Below are 15,622 nucleotides of genomic sequence, written 5' to 3'. Positions count from 1 at the left end.
TTTTTATTCTTGAATTTTGCTAGGTACTTCAAATTCCATTCTATAACTTCATTTAATGTAGTATAGATGCTGGCTTCATTATAAAAGCCATTCTCCTTAGAAGGTAAAATGTCTCCGTAACTGTCATGTTTAGAGGTAGGTAGATACACATGGATTTAAAAAATTACTTTTAAGTCAACCTACAGCGTTTGGTAGGATGTCAGGTTTTGTTCTCTCTTTTAACTATTTTATGAATCAGTGTTTAAGTTTAGTAAGGAAGACTATCATAAGGAAGACTGCTGCTGGTTTGGTAAATTTTAAATATATTGTATCTTAATTACAGGGAAAGGAATCCTTTTTCTTTATTCCTGTTTTCCCAGTTTCAGAGCTCTCAATTTTTGTTTATTTCTAAAGGGTTTAGATCAATGGAGTTACAACACAGAATAATACATTCTCGTATTTTGTTTTGTGTGTATTTATGGAAGTATTTGGCAAGTACTTTAGCAGTCCATCCTGCCAATGGTTCAAAGTGCTATGAAAGCAAATAGTGTTGTCAGTTGCTGTTTCTCTTTATGCCTAGTTGTTCCTTCTGTTTAATCTTTTTCTTGATGCCAAGAAACGTTAAAAAAAAAAAGAAAGAAAAAGAAAAGAAAAGCCACTTTCTTAAGGTAATTGTCAGCCATGGGAAATTTTTTTTAGCAGATGACTTGTGAAGAGTAAAGTAGTGTTAATGTCTTCTTGAGAAGATCATCATCTGTTGCCTAGGTACTTGTCTTACTGCAATAGGCACAAGATGTATAAGGTGAAACATAGCTTCAAATAATATGGTGTGGATGACTGCTGGTGTGTGGTCATTGGAAATAGAGAATCTACCTATTTTAGATCTTTGGAAGAGGAGATCATAAATCCTTAATCTAGCCTAGAAGATTTTTGTTAGGCATGCTAATAATATACAAAATAATATAATATACAAAAACCAATACTTAAAGTACATGTCAACTGTTATTAGGATTTAAATAATGTATAACTCAGTAGGTAAATAAAAATAGATATTTATTTTTAATCTCCCAAGTAAATGAAATATTAGTATTATAAATTATAGCAGATTTAATAATTAACCACATCATTTTAAGCATTTCCAAATCCTACTTTGAGTTTTGGAATTAGTGATAATGCTCTTTTGTTTAGCTTTTACTAGCTTTAATAAATTTCCTGTTTGAGCCACAGTTTGACAAAAGAGATTTTATCGAATGACTTACCCATTAAATTGATAATCAGTAGGTAATGCAGAGTTTCATTAAGTAGAGAGTTTCTGTTAATAATATTGTTTATAGTGTTAAATTTTTTCTCACAGTCTGAGAACAGTTACTTTCAAAACAGTTTTCTAGTCCTTATGATGAAATTTGGAACACCTAATTAGGCCATAGTGCCACAGGGAAAACCCCAAGACTGGGGTTCAGCCTGGGAGGCCACATGGGTTCTTGGCTTTGTGCGGGAAGGAAAACAGCGAGCCGACAGTACAGGGAAAGCAAGTTTGTTAAGAAAGTAGAGCCGGACGTGGTGGCTTATGCCTGTAATCCCAGCACTTTGGGAAGCCGAATCGGGCAGATCACCTGAAGTTGGGAGTTTAAGACCAGCCTGACCAACATGGAGAAACCCCCGTCTCTACTAAAAATACAAAATTAGCTGGGCATGGTACTACAGCCAGCTACTCAGGAGGCCGAGGCAGGAGAATCGCTTGAACCCAGGAGGCAGAGGTTGCCGTGAGCTCTATCGCGCCATCGCACTCCAGCCTGGGCAACAAGAGTGAGACTGCGTCTCAATTAAAAAAAAAAAAAAAAAGAAAGAAAGTAAAGGAATGAAACAGTGGCTGCGCCACAGGCAGAGCAGCCCTGAGGGTTGCTGGTTGGCTATTTTTATGGCTGTTTCTTGATCATATGCTAAACAAGAGGTGGATTATTCATGAATTTTCCAGGAAAGTGGCAAGGAATTCCCAGAATTCTCCTTCACCTTTCAGACCATATAGGGTGACTTAAGGATTTTGCCATGGCCTTTGTAAACTATGTTATGGCACTGGTGGGAGTTTACTTTAGTATTCTAATGTATTATGATTAGCATGTAATGAGAAGTAAAGATGACCAGAGGTCGCTTTCATGGCTGTCTTGGTTTTGGCAAGTTTTGGCCAGCTTTTTTACCCCATCCTATTTTATAAGCCAGGTCTTTGTGACCTGTATCTTGTGAAACCAGTTCTGCTGCAAACCTGTCTCAATAGTAGAAGCAGTGGAACAATGTGGTCCTTAAGATCAGGTGCTCCTTTGTTGGGCTGCCTGGGTTTGAATGTTAGCTCTGCCAATTAAGTATAAATAAGATTGTAGGTAGTGTTTAATTGGGAAGATTTTGCGGGACTGACTTGTACAAGAACTAGCTAATCAGAAAGGATGCCTATTTATGGATGGAGCGGGGTCCTGAAGGTCACTTGTGCTGGGGAGTAACTGTGTTATTTGTTGGATCATGGGGCATTCTGGAGAGTGGCCTGGACAGTGAAAGAGACAGTCCGCACAGTGGTGTAAACAGCAGTTAGTTACCAACCACAGTGAAACTACTTCAGTATTCTAACAGCTAACATTATCTGTACTGATGCATACTGGCTGAATATCAGCCCTTATTGTATATTAGGCAAGGGAGAGAATGAAATTCAGAGGCAGATGTCTAACCTGCCCCTGTAACACTATGTGTCACTTTTGAAATATCTTCCCATCTGACAAAAGTATGTGCCTTCTTTTCAACTGATCTCTATCCTTAGTCTGTTCATCCTATCCTGTCTCCTGCATGAAACATCCCATCCTAATATTACTTGACAGTCATCTCAAAGAGTTAATCTGTGACTGGTTGATGTTATGCAATTACTGGTTTATTTTGAAGGTCTTATTAATAGCATTTTTGGAAAGTAAAGGATAAAAATATCACTACACATTTGAATTCTCTTGAAGTTGCTTTGTGGTGTTTATACAACATCTTTTGGCTTGCCAAAGAACTGTGTTCCTATTTGATTTACCAGTTATACTAGGTTCCTAGAGATGATATAACAGAGTATCACAAATGAGCTAGCTTAAACACCAGAAATTGTCTCACAGTTCTGGAAGTTGAAAGTTAGAAATCAAGGTGTTGGCAGAGTTGGTTCCTTTGGATGACTGTGAAGCAGAATTTGTCCCATGCCTCTCTCCTAGCTTTTGGTCTTTGGCTTTCCTTGTCTTGTAGATGTGTCATTCCAATCTCTACTTTCATATTCACATGGCATTGTCTCTGTGTCTCTTCACATAGTCTTCCTTGTGTACGTAGGTCCAAAATTTCCCCTTTCTTTAGGGACACCAAACATTGAATTAGGCCTTACCTTAAGGAGCTCATCTTAGCTTGACTCATCTGCAAAGACCCTATTTCCAAATAAGATCACTTTCTGAAGTTACAAGAGGTTAGGACTTCAACTTATCTTTTTAAGGAATACAGTCAAACCTATAACACCAATATTTTTTAAATGTTTGCTGCTTTTTCAACGGAAGAAATATAAGGATATCTGCCATGTTAGTTTCTACCGTTGGTTTATTTAAATATCTGAAACCTTTCTTACATTCTAAGCAATTTTTTCTAAGTGATATATTTCATCCAAATTATCTACTTATTAGATGGTTATATTTTCTATATTTTCCATTTTCTATGGATATACTTACTACTGTTGTAGAAAAAAATTGGGTTCTTGTCACATGACCAGGGAGGATTAGGCATGCAGACACCTTGAAGGGTGATTGGAAAGGAATTTATTGGGTGAAAAGGAAAAAAGAAACAGACAAACAAACAATCATCAAAGCAAGATAGAGCCCTGCTAACAGGTCCTCCACCTCACAGATTGATTTCCAGGTCACCAGGTGAGCTGAAGAGAGCAGGCTCCTCCCCCGCATAAGGCAGGAATTCCCCGTGGCTCCACCCATTTCCCCCAGAGCGCATGTTGGGCTCCAGTCAGCTATGGGCATGCCCACATGAGCCCTGGGCAGGTTTCCTCATCTGCACAGAAGCATCTGCACACTTGTGGAGTGGGTCAGAGATTCTCCAAGGACCCCTTTTTACCTGCCTAGGCATTTGGTTGTCTCACTACTGAGTGAAAGTATTTGTGATTTTGAAATTTTAATGTAAGTAAATGATGATGTGATGCATGTCAACTTGAAGTCTGAATACTACAGATACTGCTTTTATTTTCTTGTGGAAAATCTCCTGCTAATGTTTGTCTAGTTAAGCCATGGCACATTCCTACATTGTATTACTCCCTTAATGATTAATCTCATTTCCAGAAAACTTCCACTTCCACTTCCACAAGGTAATGGGAATAAGATCTTATATGGTTTTGTTTGTTTGTTTGTTTGTTTGTTTGTTTAGACAGAGTCTTGCTCTGTCACCCAGGCTAGAGTGCAGTGGCGTGATCTCGGCTCACTGCAAGCTCCGCCTCCCGGGTTCACGCCATTCTTCTGCCTCAGCCTCCCGAGTAGCTGGGACTACAGGTGCCTGCCACCACGCCTGGCTAATTTTTTGTATTTTTAGTAGAGATGGGGTTTCACCGTATTAGCCAGGATGGTGGTGATCTCCTGACCTCGGCCTCCCAAAGTGCTGGGATTACAGGTGTGAGCCACCACGCCTGGCCAAGATCTTATATAGTTTTATAATTTGCCAGGATAAACGTTCTGTTGTCATTAATTCTTCATTAGATGTATACATTTCCTTTAGAACTTCCTTGAAATTGTCCAAGTTATGTTGTATTCATAGTGTGATTTCCGAAAGTATTAAAAAATCAAAGAGGGAGTTCTTTTTTTTTTAATATAAATCTTTGGGAAAATATGATAGTATATAAATATTTTCTTTAAATATTTTAGTATACTAATTGTGTAAACATGTTTGTGCAGGTTTTGACTGGATCATCTCGTCAAAGTTATTCACCTGGCTATCAGGATTTCAGTAAGTGGGAATCAATGTTGAAAATAAAAGAAGGACTTCTAAGGCAGAAAGAAATTGTAATCGATCGGTGAGTCTATTTTAAATTATTAAATATTTCAGGCCTACAGAAATTTAGATTAATGAAACAATTAACTTTATGTCCACTACATAGAATTTAAGATCTAGAACCTTACAGACTTACTGATGTCACATCTCTGCCCCTCCTCAATCCCAATCCTTTAAAGAAGTACTATTAGAACTGATGGTTTATCTGTCTGATTTCTGTCATCCCTCCTATTCATTTTAGTGAATTATTTCATTATTTGGAAGCTCCATTCTGTCTTTTCTGTACGTGTAGCGGGTTAGCTGCAATGCTAATCAGCTATTAGAGCTACAAGATAATGTCTTCGTGTTTTACCCTTGAGAACTATCCAGTTGGAAAGCTAATTTAAAGCAGTCATTTCCTTTAATGTATGCTAGGTCTGAAGCCACAGAAACTACAAAAATGACGAATGTTTAAAATGAAATGACTTATAGTTAAGAATTATGGCAGTTTTGGGGGACATTCTAAAATGTTTAAGGGTTTGAGTACCTAAGCTCTGAAAAAAAATTATTTATACTTAATAGACAGTCTCCTGAGTGTTGTGAGCAGTAAACCTTCATGTTACATCATTATATTTTCTTTAACGTATATTCTACATCATTTATGTATGCTTTTGGGATAATTAAATATGTTGTATATCATGATAATTGGGAAGCAATTCCAGGAGGCTTTTTTTCTTAACCAGTGCTCGTAATTACTTATTTTCATATGCTTGCATAGGATAACGCAGTAGGTGTTTTAGCCTTAAAATTCTAATTTCAACCTTTAAACGCATTTAATAGTTGAAATTTCACAAGATTTTGCTTAGAAATTTAGCATTGTTAATGAAGATCTACTGGAATATAAACTAGACCACAGACATCTGCATTTTCTTGTTCTCCACTATATTCCCCCAATTTTTTTTTTTTTTTTGGGAGTCTCAGTCTGTCGCCCAGGCTGGAGTGCAGTGGTGCCATCTCAGCTCACTGTAACCTTCACCTCCCAGGCTCAAGTGATTCTTGTGCGTCAGCCTCCTGAGTAGCTGGGATTACAGCTGTGCACCACCATACCTGGCTAAAGTTTGTATTTTTTAGTAGGGACAGGGTTTTGCCGTGTTGGCCAGTATTGTCTTGAACTCCTGGCCTCAAGTGATCCACCTGCCTCGGTCTCTCAAAGTGCTAGGATTACAAACATGAGTCACCATGCCCAGCCTATTCCCAACATTTTGAAAAGAGCCTGGTATTAGTATATGCCTTAAAACCTGATACTTCCATACTTGATAAATGAAGGATTGTGGAAGATAGTTTTAATTGATTTTAGGAAAAAGCTACTTAAAAATATTAGTTGTTTCTGGTACAAGTGAATGTTATATACGAATAAGTACAGGCCCAGTTGGATGTGTATTTTTAATACCTATAATTTAATATAGGTGCAATTTTATATAATTGAAATTAATATTCGCTCTTGTTGCCCAGGCTGGAGCGCAATGGCATGATCTCGGCTCACCACAACCTCCACCTTCTGGGTTCAAGTGATTCTCCTGCCTCAGCCTCCCAAGTAGCTGGGATTACAGCCATGCGCCGTCACGCCCAGCTAATTTTGTATTTTTAGTAGAGACGGGGTTTCTCTATGTTGGTCAGGCTGGTCTCGAACTCCCAACCTCAGGTGATCCACCAGTCTCGGCCTCCCCAAGTGCTGGGATTACAGGTGTGAGCCACCATGCCCGGCCTGAAATTAATACTTTTAAAAAATGGACTAAAATTCAGTTTTACTTACATGGATTTGCCCTCCCTCAAACAATGGAAATCAGTTGATGTTATTTTTTTTTGAATACCATTCCATTGGATATAAGTTAATAGAAAATGCAGAAAATTATTGACATAATATAATAAAAAATATATTTCTCAATTTTATATATTGTAGAAGCAGACTAAGGAATAATTCAAAATAACTCAAGTTGCTCATTTGGCTAATTCTTCAGCTAGGCTTATTTATGCGTCTGTGGTAGCAGGTGGGGGCTGGGTGGCATAGGATGGGCCACGGCAGGATGGCTTGTCTTACTCCACATGTTCTGTCATCCTGCAGGAGGCTAGCCTGGGTTTGTTCGAGTGGTGGCTGGGTGGGATTCTAAGAAAGAATGAAGCATACGAAGTCTCTTGAAGCTTAGACTTAGAACTGGCTCAACATCACTTCCATTATATTCTGTTAGTCAGTAGACCAGTAGTGGACTTCACTTCTGGCCAGTGGAAACAGCAAAATCACGTTGACAGGAGGCATTAGTAATATAGGAAGGGTAATAATGGAGGCATTTTAGTAAATAACCTACCCAGTATCTTAAATAATCTTTGGTTTCTTTATGAGTTTATTATAAAGTTTTTGATAATCAGTGCATTTGATATTGTATAAAACAGAAGAGAAACTAAGCAGCTTTTGTTTCTAAAGCAGCATAACTGTCATTTAAAAGTAAAAATGTTTGTATATACAAATTTCTATAACATATATAGTACTTAAATTGGAATCAAATATATAACATTTCTGTTTTTGAAGAAGCAGATTAGAGTAATGGCCTTTAAAATGTTGATGGCACATGTAGAGGGTATTTCAGAGCCAGACTTCATGGGATTTGGTGTCCAATTGGATGGAATTGAAAGTAAACCTGCCGAACTTTTTACTTTGGGATATGGTGTGGTCAGCGATACCTTTCAAATCACTTAACTAAAAATTATATGTTGTATGTTACTTCTGAAAATATATTATCCAAAATTACATGAGAAAAAATGTGTTTTTTTTCACACTGCGTATAACTTTCATAGGAGGAGACTGGATTATTAGGTTAAAGCAGAGAAAATGGGAAAAATAACTGCTATAGAAACTGTTCCTAAATGCTGCCCATCTCATGAGAAAAAGTGTAGATTAACTTCAGGAACAATTCAGAAAAACATTTGCCACTATAACCATTTAGGTGATTGAGTAGTGCTTGACCTTTTGCATTTCGATCTCCTTAACTGACTGGGTGAAGGAGTCTCACCACTTAAGCAAAAATGAAGTTTTTTGAAAGTTTAGCTCGTAAAAGTAGAGTTTGGGATAGTGGTTACTGGAGGCGGGAAGGCTGGGGGAAGTAGCGAATACAGAGAGGTTGGTTAAGGAATAGAAAGTTGCAGCTAGATAGAAGTTCTAGTGTTCTGTTGCACTGTAGGGTAACTATAATAAACAATAATTATATTTTTTTCAAATAGCTAGAAGAGAGTAATTTGAATGTTAACAGCACAAAGAAATGATAAAGGTTGAGATGATGGATATGCTAATTGCTCTAATTTAATCACTATACATTATATACATGTATCTAAATATCACATTATACCCCACAAATATGACAATTATGTCGATTAAAAAATACATATTTTCAAAACGTTCTTAAATATATAGAAATAAAATTGGTTTTGTATCCTGCAATCTAATCTCACTTATTAGTTTAAGTAGGTATTTTTTTGTAGATTCAATAGGATTGTTTACATAAATGATCATGTTGTCTGTGATTAAAGGTGGATTTACTTTTTCAGTATAGAGTCTTTTTATTTCCTTTTCTTGCCTTCTACTGAAGTAAACAGAGCCTCCAATACAGTGATGAATAGAAGCAGTGAGGGTAAACATCCTTTTCCTTCTCTTGTCCCTAGTTTGTTTTAGGTGAAAGTCTTCAGCCTTTCACCATTAAGTGTGATGTTAGCTGTTTTTCGTAGTTGCCTTTTTTAGATTGTGGAAACTACTTCTATTCTAGGTAGCTGATGAATTTTCAGATGTAAAACCTACCATGTTATTCCTGGGATATACCCGCTTGGTTATGATGTGTTTTCCTTTTTATCTATCTTTGGATTCCATTTGTTAAGAATTTTTACATTTATATTTATAAGAGATATTGGTCTGTATTTTTCTTTTCTTGTAATGTATTTATCTGGTTTAGATATTGGTCATGCTGGCCTCATAGAGTTGGGAATTATTCACTGGTTTTTGGGGTACCTTGTGTACAACTAGTATTTTTTATTTCCTAAACTTTTAGCAGAATTCTTCAGTGAAGACTCCTGACCCTCCTGATCTTTCTGTATTGAAAGGTCAACGAAAAACCCAATTTCTGTAATATACATAGGGCTATTTAAATACTTTGGAAACTCTACTTTGGGTTTCATTTGTTCTTCTTTTTCTAACTTGTTTTTTTGAGATGGAGTTTCACAACCCCCCCCCCACCGCCACACACACGCACACGGAGTTTCACAACCCCCCCCGCCACACACACACACGCACACGGAGTTTCACAACCCCCCCGACACACACACACACACACACACACACACACACACACACACACACACAGAGTTTTGCTCTGTCACCCAGACTGGAGTGCGGTGGCGCGATCTTGGCTCACTGCAACCTCCGCCTCCCGGGTTCATGCAGTTCTTCTGCCTCAGCTCCCGAGTAGCCCGCGACCACACTCAGCTAATTTCTGTATTTTTAGTAGAGACAGGGTTTCACCATGTTGACCAGGCTGGTCTCGAACTTCTTACCTCGTGATCTGCCTGCCTCGGCCTCCCAAAGTGCTAGGATTACAGGCATGAGCCACCACACCTGGCCCTTTTTTTTTTTCCTAACTTCTTAAAGTGGAGGCTGAGATAATTTGAGAGCTTTCTTCTTTTCTGGTATAGGCATTTAGTCTCTTGGACCACAGTGCAATCAAATTAGAACCCAGGATTCAGAAACTCACTCAAAACCACACGACTGCATGGAAACTGAACAACCTGCTCCTGAATGACTACTGGGTAAATAATGAAATTAAGGCAGAAATAAAGATGTTCTTTGAAACCAATGAGAACAAAGACACAATGTACCGGAATCTCTGAGACACATTTAGAGCAGTGTTTAGAGGGAAATTTCTGGCACTAAATGCCCATAAGAGAAAGCAGGAAAGATCTAAAATTGACACTCTAACATCGCAACTAAAAGAACTAGAGAGGCAAGAGCGAACAAATTCAAAAGCTAGCAGAAGACAAGAAATTACTAAGATCAGAGCAGAACTGAAGGAGATAGAGACATGGAAAACTCTTCAAAATATTAATGAATCCAGGAGGTGGTTTTTTGAAAAGATCAACAAAATAGATAGACTGCTATCCAGACTAATAAAGAAGAAAAGAGAGAAGAATCAAATAGATGTGATAAAAAATGATAAAGGGGATATCACCACTGATCCCACAGAATTACAAACTACTATCAGAGAATATTATAAACGCCTTTACGCAAATAAACTAGAAAATCTAGAAGAAATGGATAAATTCCTGGACACGTACACTCTCCCAGGTCTAAACCAGGAAGAAGTCAAATCCCTGAATGGATCAATAACAAGTTCTGAAATTGAGGCAGTAATTAATAGCCCACCAGCCAAAAAAAGTCCAAGACCAGACAGATTCACAGCCAAATTCTAACAGAGGTACAAAGAGGAGCTGGTATCATTCCTTCTGAAACTACTTCAAACAGTAGAAAAAGAGGGAATCTTCCCTAACTCATTTTATGAGGCCAGCATGATCCTGATGACAAAACCTGGCAGAGACACAACAAAAAAAGAAAATTTCAGGCCAATATTGCTGATGAACATCGATGCAAAAATCCTCAATAAAATACAGGAAAACCAAATCCAGCAGCACATCAAAAAGCTTATCTACCACAAACAAGTCAGCGTCATCCCTGGGATGCAAGGCTGGTTCAACATACGCATATCAATAAATGTAATCCATCACATAAAACCAATGACAAAAACAACACGATTATCTTAATAGATGCAGAAAAGGCCTTCGATAAAATTCAACACCCCTTCATGCTAAAAACTCTCAATAAACTAGGTATTGATGCAGTGTATCTCAAAGTAATAAGAGCTATTTATGACAAACCCACCGCCAATATCATAATGAATGGGCAAAATCTGGAGGCATTCCCTTTGAAAACTGGCAGAAGACAAGGATGCCCTCTCTCACACTCCTCTTCAACATAGCATTGGAAGTTCTGGCCAGGGCCATCAGGCAAGAGAAAGAAATAAAAGTATTCAGATAGGAAGAGAGGAAATCAAATTGTCTCTGTTTGCAGATGACATGATTGTGTATTTAGAAACCTGCGTCGTCTCAGCCCAAAATCTCCTTGAGCCGATAAGCAACTTTAGCAAAGTCTCAGGATACAAAATCAATGTGCAAAAATCACAATCCTATACACCAATAACAGACAAACAGAGAGGCAAATCATGAGTGAACTCATTCACAATTGCTACAAAGAGAATAAAATATCTAGGAATAGAACTTAAAAGGGATATGAAGGACCTCTTCAAGGAGCACTACAAACCACTGCTCAAGGCAATAAGAAAGGACACAAATAAATGGAAAAACATTCCATGCTTATGGATAGGGATAATCAATATTGTGAAAATGGTTATGCTTCCCAAAGTAATTTATAGATTCAATACTATCCCCATCAAGCTGCCACTGACTTTCTTCACAGAATTAGAAAAAACTACTTTAAATTTCATATGGAACCAAAAAAGAGTCTAGATAGCCAAGACAATACTAAGCAAAAAGAACAAAGCTGGAGGCATCACGCTACTTGACTTCAAACTATACTAAAACGCTACAGTAACCAAAACAGCATGGTACTTGTACGAAGACAGATAGACGAATGGAACAGAACAGAGGCCTCAGAAATAACGTCATACACCTACAACTATCTGATCTTTGACAAACCTGATGAAAACAAGCAATGGGGAAAGGATTCCCTATTTAATGAATGGTGTTGGGAAAACTGGCTAGCCATATGCAGAAAACTGAAACTGAACCACTTCCTTACACCTTAAACAAAAATTAACTAAAGATGGATTAAAAACTTAAGCGTAAGACCTAAAACCATAAAAACCCTAGAAGAAAACCTAGGCAGTACCATTCAGGACATAGGCATGGGCAAAGGCTTCATGTCTAAAACACCAAAAGCAGTGGCAACAGAAGCCAAAATTGACAAGTGGGATCTAATTAAACTAAAGAGCTTCTGCACAGCAAAAGAAACTATCATCAGAGTGAACAGGCAACCTACAGAATGGGAGAACATTTTTGCAATGTATCCATCTGACAAAGGGCTGATATCCAGAATCTACAAGAACTTAAACAAATTTATAAGAAAAAAACAACCACATCAAAAAGTGGGTGAAGGATATGAACAGGCACTTCTCAAATGAAGACATTTATATGGCCAACAAACGTGAAAAAAAGCTCATCATCACTGATCATTAGAGAAATGCAAATCAAAACCACAATGAGATACCATCTCATGCCAGTTAGAATGGTGATCCTTAAAAAGTCAGGAAACAACAGATGCTGGAGAGGATGTGGAGAGATAGAAACACTTTTACACTGTTGGTGGGAGTGTAAATTAGTTCAACCATTGTGGAAGACAGTGTGGCAATTCCTCAAGGATCTAGAACCAGACATACCATTTGACCCAGCAATCCCATTACTGGGTATATACCCAAAGGATTATAAATCATTCTCCTATAAAGACAGATGCACATGTATGTTTATCGCAGCACTATTCACAATAGCAAAGATTTGGAACCAACCCAAATGCCCATCAATGATACGACTGGGTGAAGAAAATGTGGCACATATACACCATGGAATACTATGCCCAGCCATAAAAACGGATGAGTTCATGTCCTTTGCAGGGACATGGATGAAGCTGGAAACCATCATTCTCAGCAAACTAACACAGGAGCAGAAAACCAGACACCACATGTTCTCACTCATAAGTGGGAGTTGAACAATGAGAACACACTGACACAGGGAGAGGAATATCACACACCAGGGCCTATCTGGGGGTGGGGGTCTTGGGGAGGGATAGCATTCGGAGAAATACCTAATGTAGATGATGGGTTGATGGGTGCAGCAAACCACCATGACACGTGTATACCTATGTAACAAACCTGCACGTTCTGCACATGTACCCCAGAGCTTAAAGTATAATAAAATAAAAAATAAATTTCTAAGTTCTTCTTTATCAATATCTTACAAATTTTAATTTGTTTGGTTTTCATTTTTGTTCACCTCAAAATACTTAGTTTATCTTCTGATTTCTTCTTTGACCCTAAAGTTATTTACAATTATGTTACATTGTTTCCAAATACTTCAGGATTTTCTAGAATTCTGTCTGTAATTGTTTTCTGATTTAATTTCACTGTGGTCCAAGAATATATTCTATATGAATTGAATTCTTTTAAGTTTGTTGGTGCTTGTTTCATGGCTCAGAAGATCATCTGTTTTAATAAGTGTTTCATGTATCCTTGAAGAGGGTGTGTATTCTGCTGCTTTTGTCTTTTGTGGGGAGTATTCTAGAAATTCCTTTTAGTACAAATCAGTTGATAGTGTTTTTGTCTTATATATTCTCTTGATTTTCTATCTACTTGTTCTATTAATGTCAATTATTGAGATCCAGGTGTCAAAATATCCAATTACAATTGTGGATGTATCTGTTTCTTTTCTGTTTTATCAGTTTTTTTGCTTCATGTATTTAGACACTGTGCTCTTAGGCCCAAATGTCATGACGTCTTAATGAATTGATCTTTTTATTATTATTAAATTATAATTTTTGTCCCTGGCAATATTCTCTGCTCTAACAATCTGTTTTGGCCTGGCAAGTTGGCGCACATCTGTAATTCCAACACCAAGAAGTTGAGGCGGGAAGATCACTTGAAGCCAGGAGTTTGAGACCAGCCTGGGCAACATAGTGAGATTTCACCTTCACAAAATTAAAAAAAAAAAAAACTTAGCTGGGCACAGTGGATCCTATATATAGTCCCAGCTATTTGGAAGGCTGAGACAGGAAGATGGCTTGAGCCCAAGAGTTTAAGGCTGCAGTGAGCTCTAATCACACCACTGCCTTCCAGCCTGAGTGACAGAGTGACACCCTGTCTCTAAAATAGAAAAAAAAAAAATCTGCTTCTACTAATATTAATATAGTTACTCTGGCTCTCTTTTGATTATTTTTAGCACAGGTTTTCCTCTTTTTACTTTTAACCTGTTTGTGTCCTTATGTTCAGAATGGTTTTCTTTCTCGTAGATAGTACATAGTTAGGTCCTACTTTTTATCCATTCTGCCAATGTCTGCCTTTTGATTGGGAGTATCTAAACCATTTACTTGTTGTGATTATTGATATGGTCAAGTTTAAATCTCCTATATTGGTATTTGTTTTCTTTTTTTTTTTTTTTTTTTTTTTGAGACAGTGTCTTGCTCTGTCTCCCATGCTGAAGTGCAATGGCACGATCTCGGCTCACTGCAACCTCTGCCTCCCAGGTTCAAGCCATTCTCCTGCCTCAGCCTCCCAGGTAGCTGGGACTACAGGCATGCATCACCATGACCAGCTAATTTTTGTATTTTTAGTGGAGATGGGGTTTCACCATGCTGGCCAGGCTGGTCTTGAACTCCGGACCTCAAGTGATCCACCTGCCTCAGCCTCCCAAAGTTCTAGGATTACAGATGTGAGCCACTGTGCCTGGCATTGCTATTTGTTTTCTTATTGTCCCATCTGATCTTTGTTCCCCTTTGCCTTGTCTTGAATTAATTGAATATTTTTTTACAATTCCTGTTATCTCTTTATCGGCATGTTAGCTATACCTCTATTGTTATAATGATTGCTTTAGAGTTTATAATATATTTTAAAGTATAGCAGTCTATCTTCAAGTAATACTATACTATTTTATGTATAATGTAAGAATCTTATAAAGCATAGTTCCATTTTTTTCTCTTCTAGCCTTTGAGCTGTTTTGTCATACATTCTACATCTACAAAGGTTGTACAACGTGGATATAAATTTTTTTTTTGCCTCAAACAATTTATGATCTTTTAATGAGATTTAAATAATAAGAAAAATATCTTATGTATTTATTTGCCCATGTGTTTATCATTTCTGGTATTCTTCTTTCTTTTGTGTAAATTCAGGTTTTCATCTGGTATATTGTTCTTTTACCTGAAGGTGTTCCTTTATAATTTTTTTTGTAGTTGAAGTCTGGGGTGATCAATTCTTTCAGCTTTTACGTTTCCAAAAAAGATCTTTATTTAACCTTTAAAAAAATATTTTCTGTGGGTGAAGTATTATAGGTTAACAGGTTTTTTTGATGTGCTTTTTGTGTTGTTTTCAAATTTTTTCTTATGTCAAAAATTTTAGGTTGAGAGCTTTTAAATTTTAGTACTTAAAGTACTTCATTGTCTTATTGATTGCATTATTTCAGTTGAGAAATTTGCCATCCTCTTCATCTTTGTCTCCTTGAATGGATTTATCTTTTTTCCCTCTGGTTGCTATTAAGATTTTATCACCATAATCTATTTGATTTAGATGTACCTTGTCTTAGATTTCTTCATGTTACTTTTATTTGGGGTTCACTGGGCTTCCTGAACCTATGGGTGTATAGTTCTCATCAGATTTGGTAAAATTTGGGCCTGTTTTACACAAATATTTTTTTCTGTCCCCTACTCCCACCCCCTGCCACCTTCTTACCTCCTCTTTAGAGATTCCCA

The 15,622-nt window shown here is 37.4% G+C and overlaps 1 protein-coding gene across 2 annotated transcripts in view; it reads left to right on the top strand.

The window, feature by feature from the left end:
- CEP85L (centrosomal protein 85 like) overlaps nucleotides 1-15,622 on the top strand; it is a 209,570-nt gene that overhangs the window by 124,910 nt on the left and 69,038 nt on the right. For both annotated transcript variants that reach the window (XM_034962766.3, XM_034962764.3), the window contains exon 4: nucleotides 4,926-5,044. In XM_034962766.3, coding sequence (XP_034818657.1) covers nucleotides 4,926-5,044 — 119 coding nt within the window. The remainder of the gene's footprint in view (nucleotides 1-4,925; nucleotides 5,045-15,622) is intronic.

This window comes from Pan paniscus, chromosome 5 (assembly GCF_029289425.2).
Source record: "Pan paniscus chromosome 5, NHGRI_mPanPan1-v2.0_pri, whole genome shotgun sequence".
NCBI classification, from domain to species: Eukaryota; Metazoa; Chordata; class Mammalia; order Primates; family Hominidae; genus Pan; species Pan paniscus.
The sequence above is the reverse complement of the archived record's forward strand: the minus strand, read 5'-3'. Positions and strand labels throughout refer to the sequence as shown.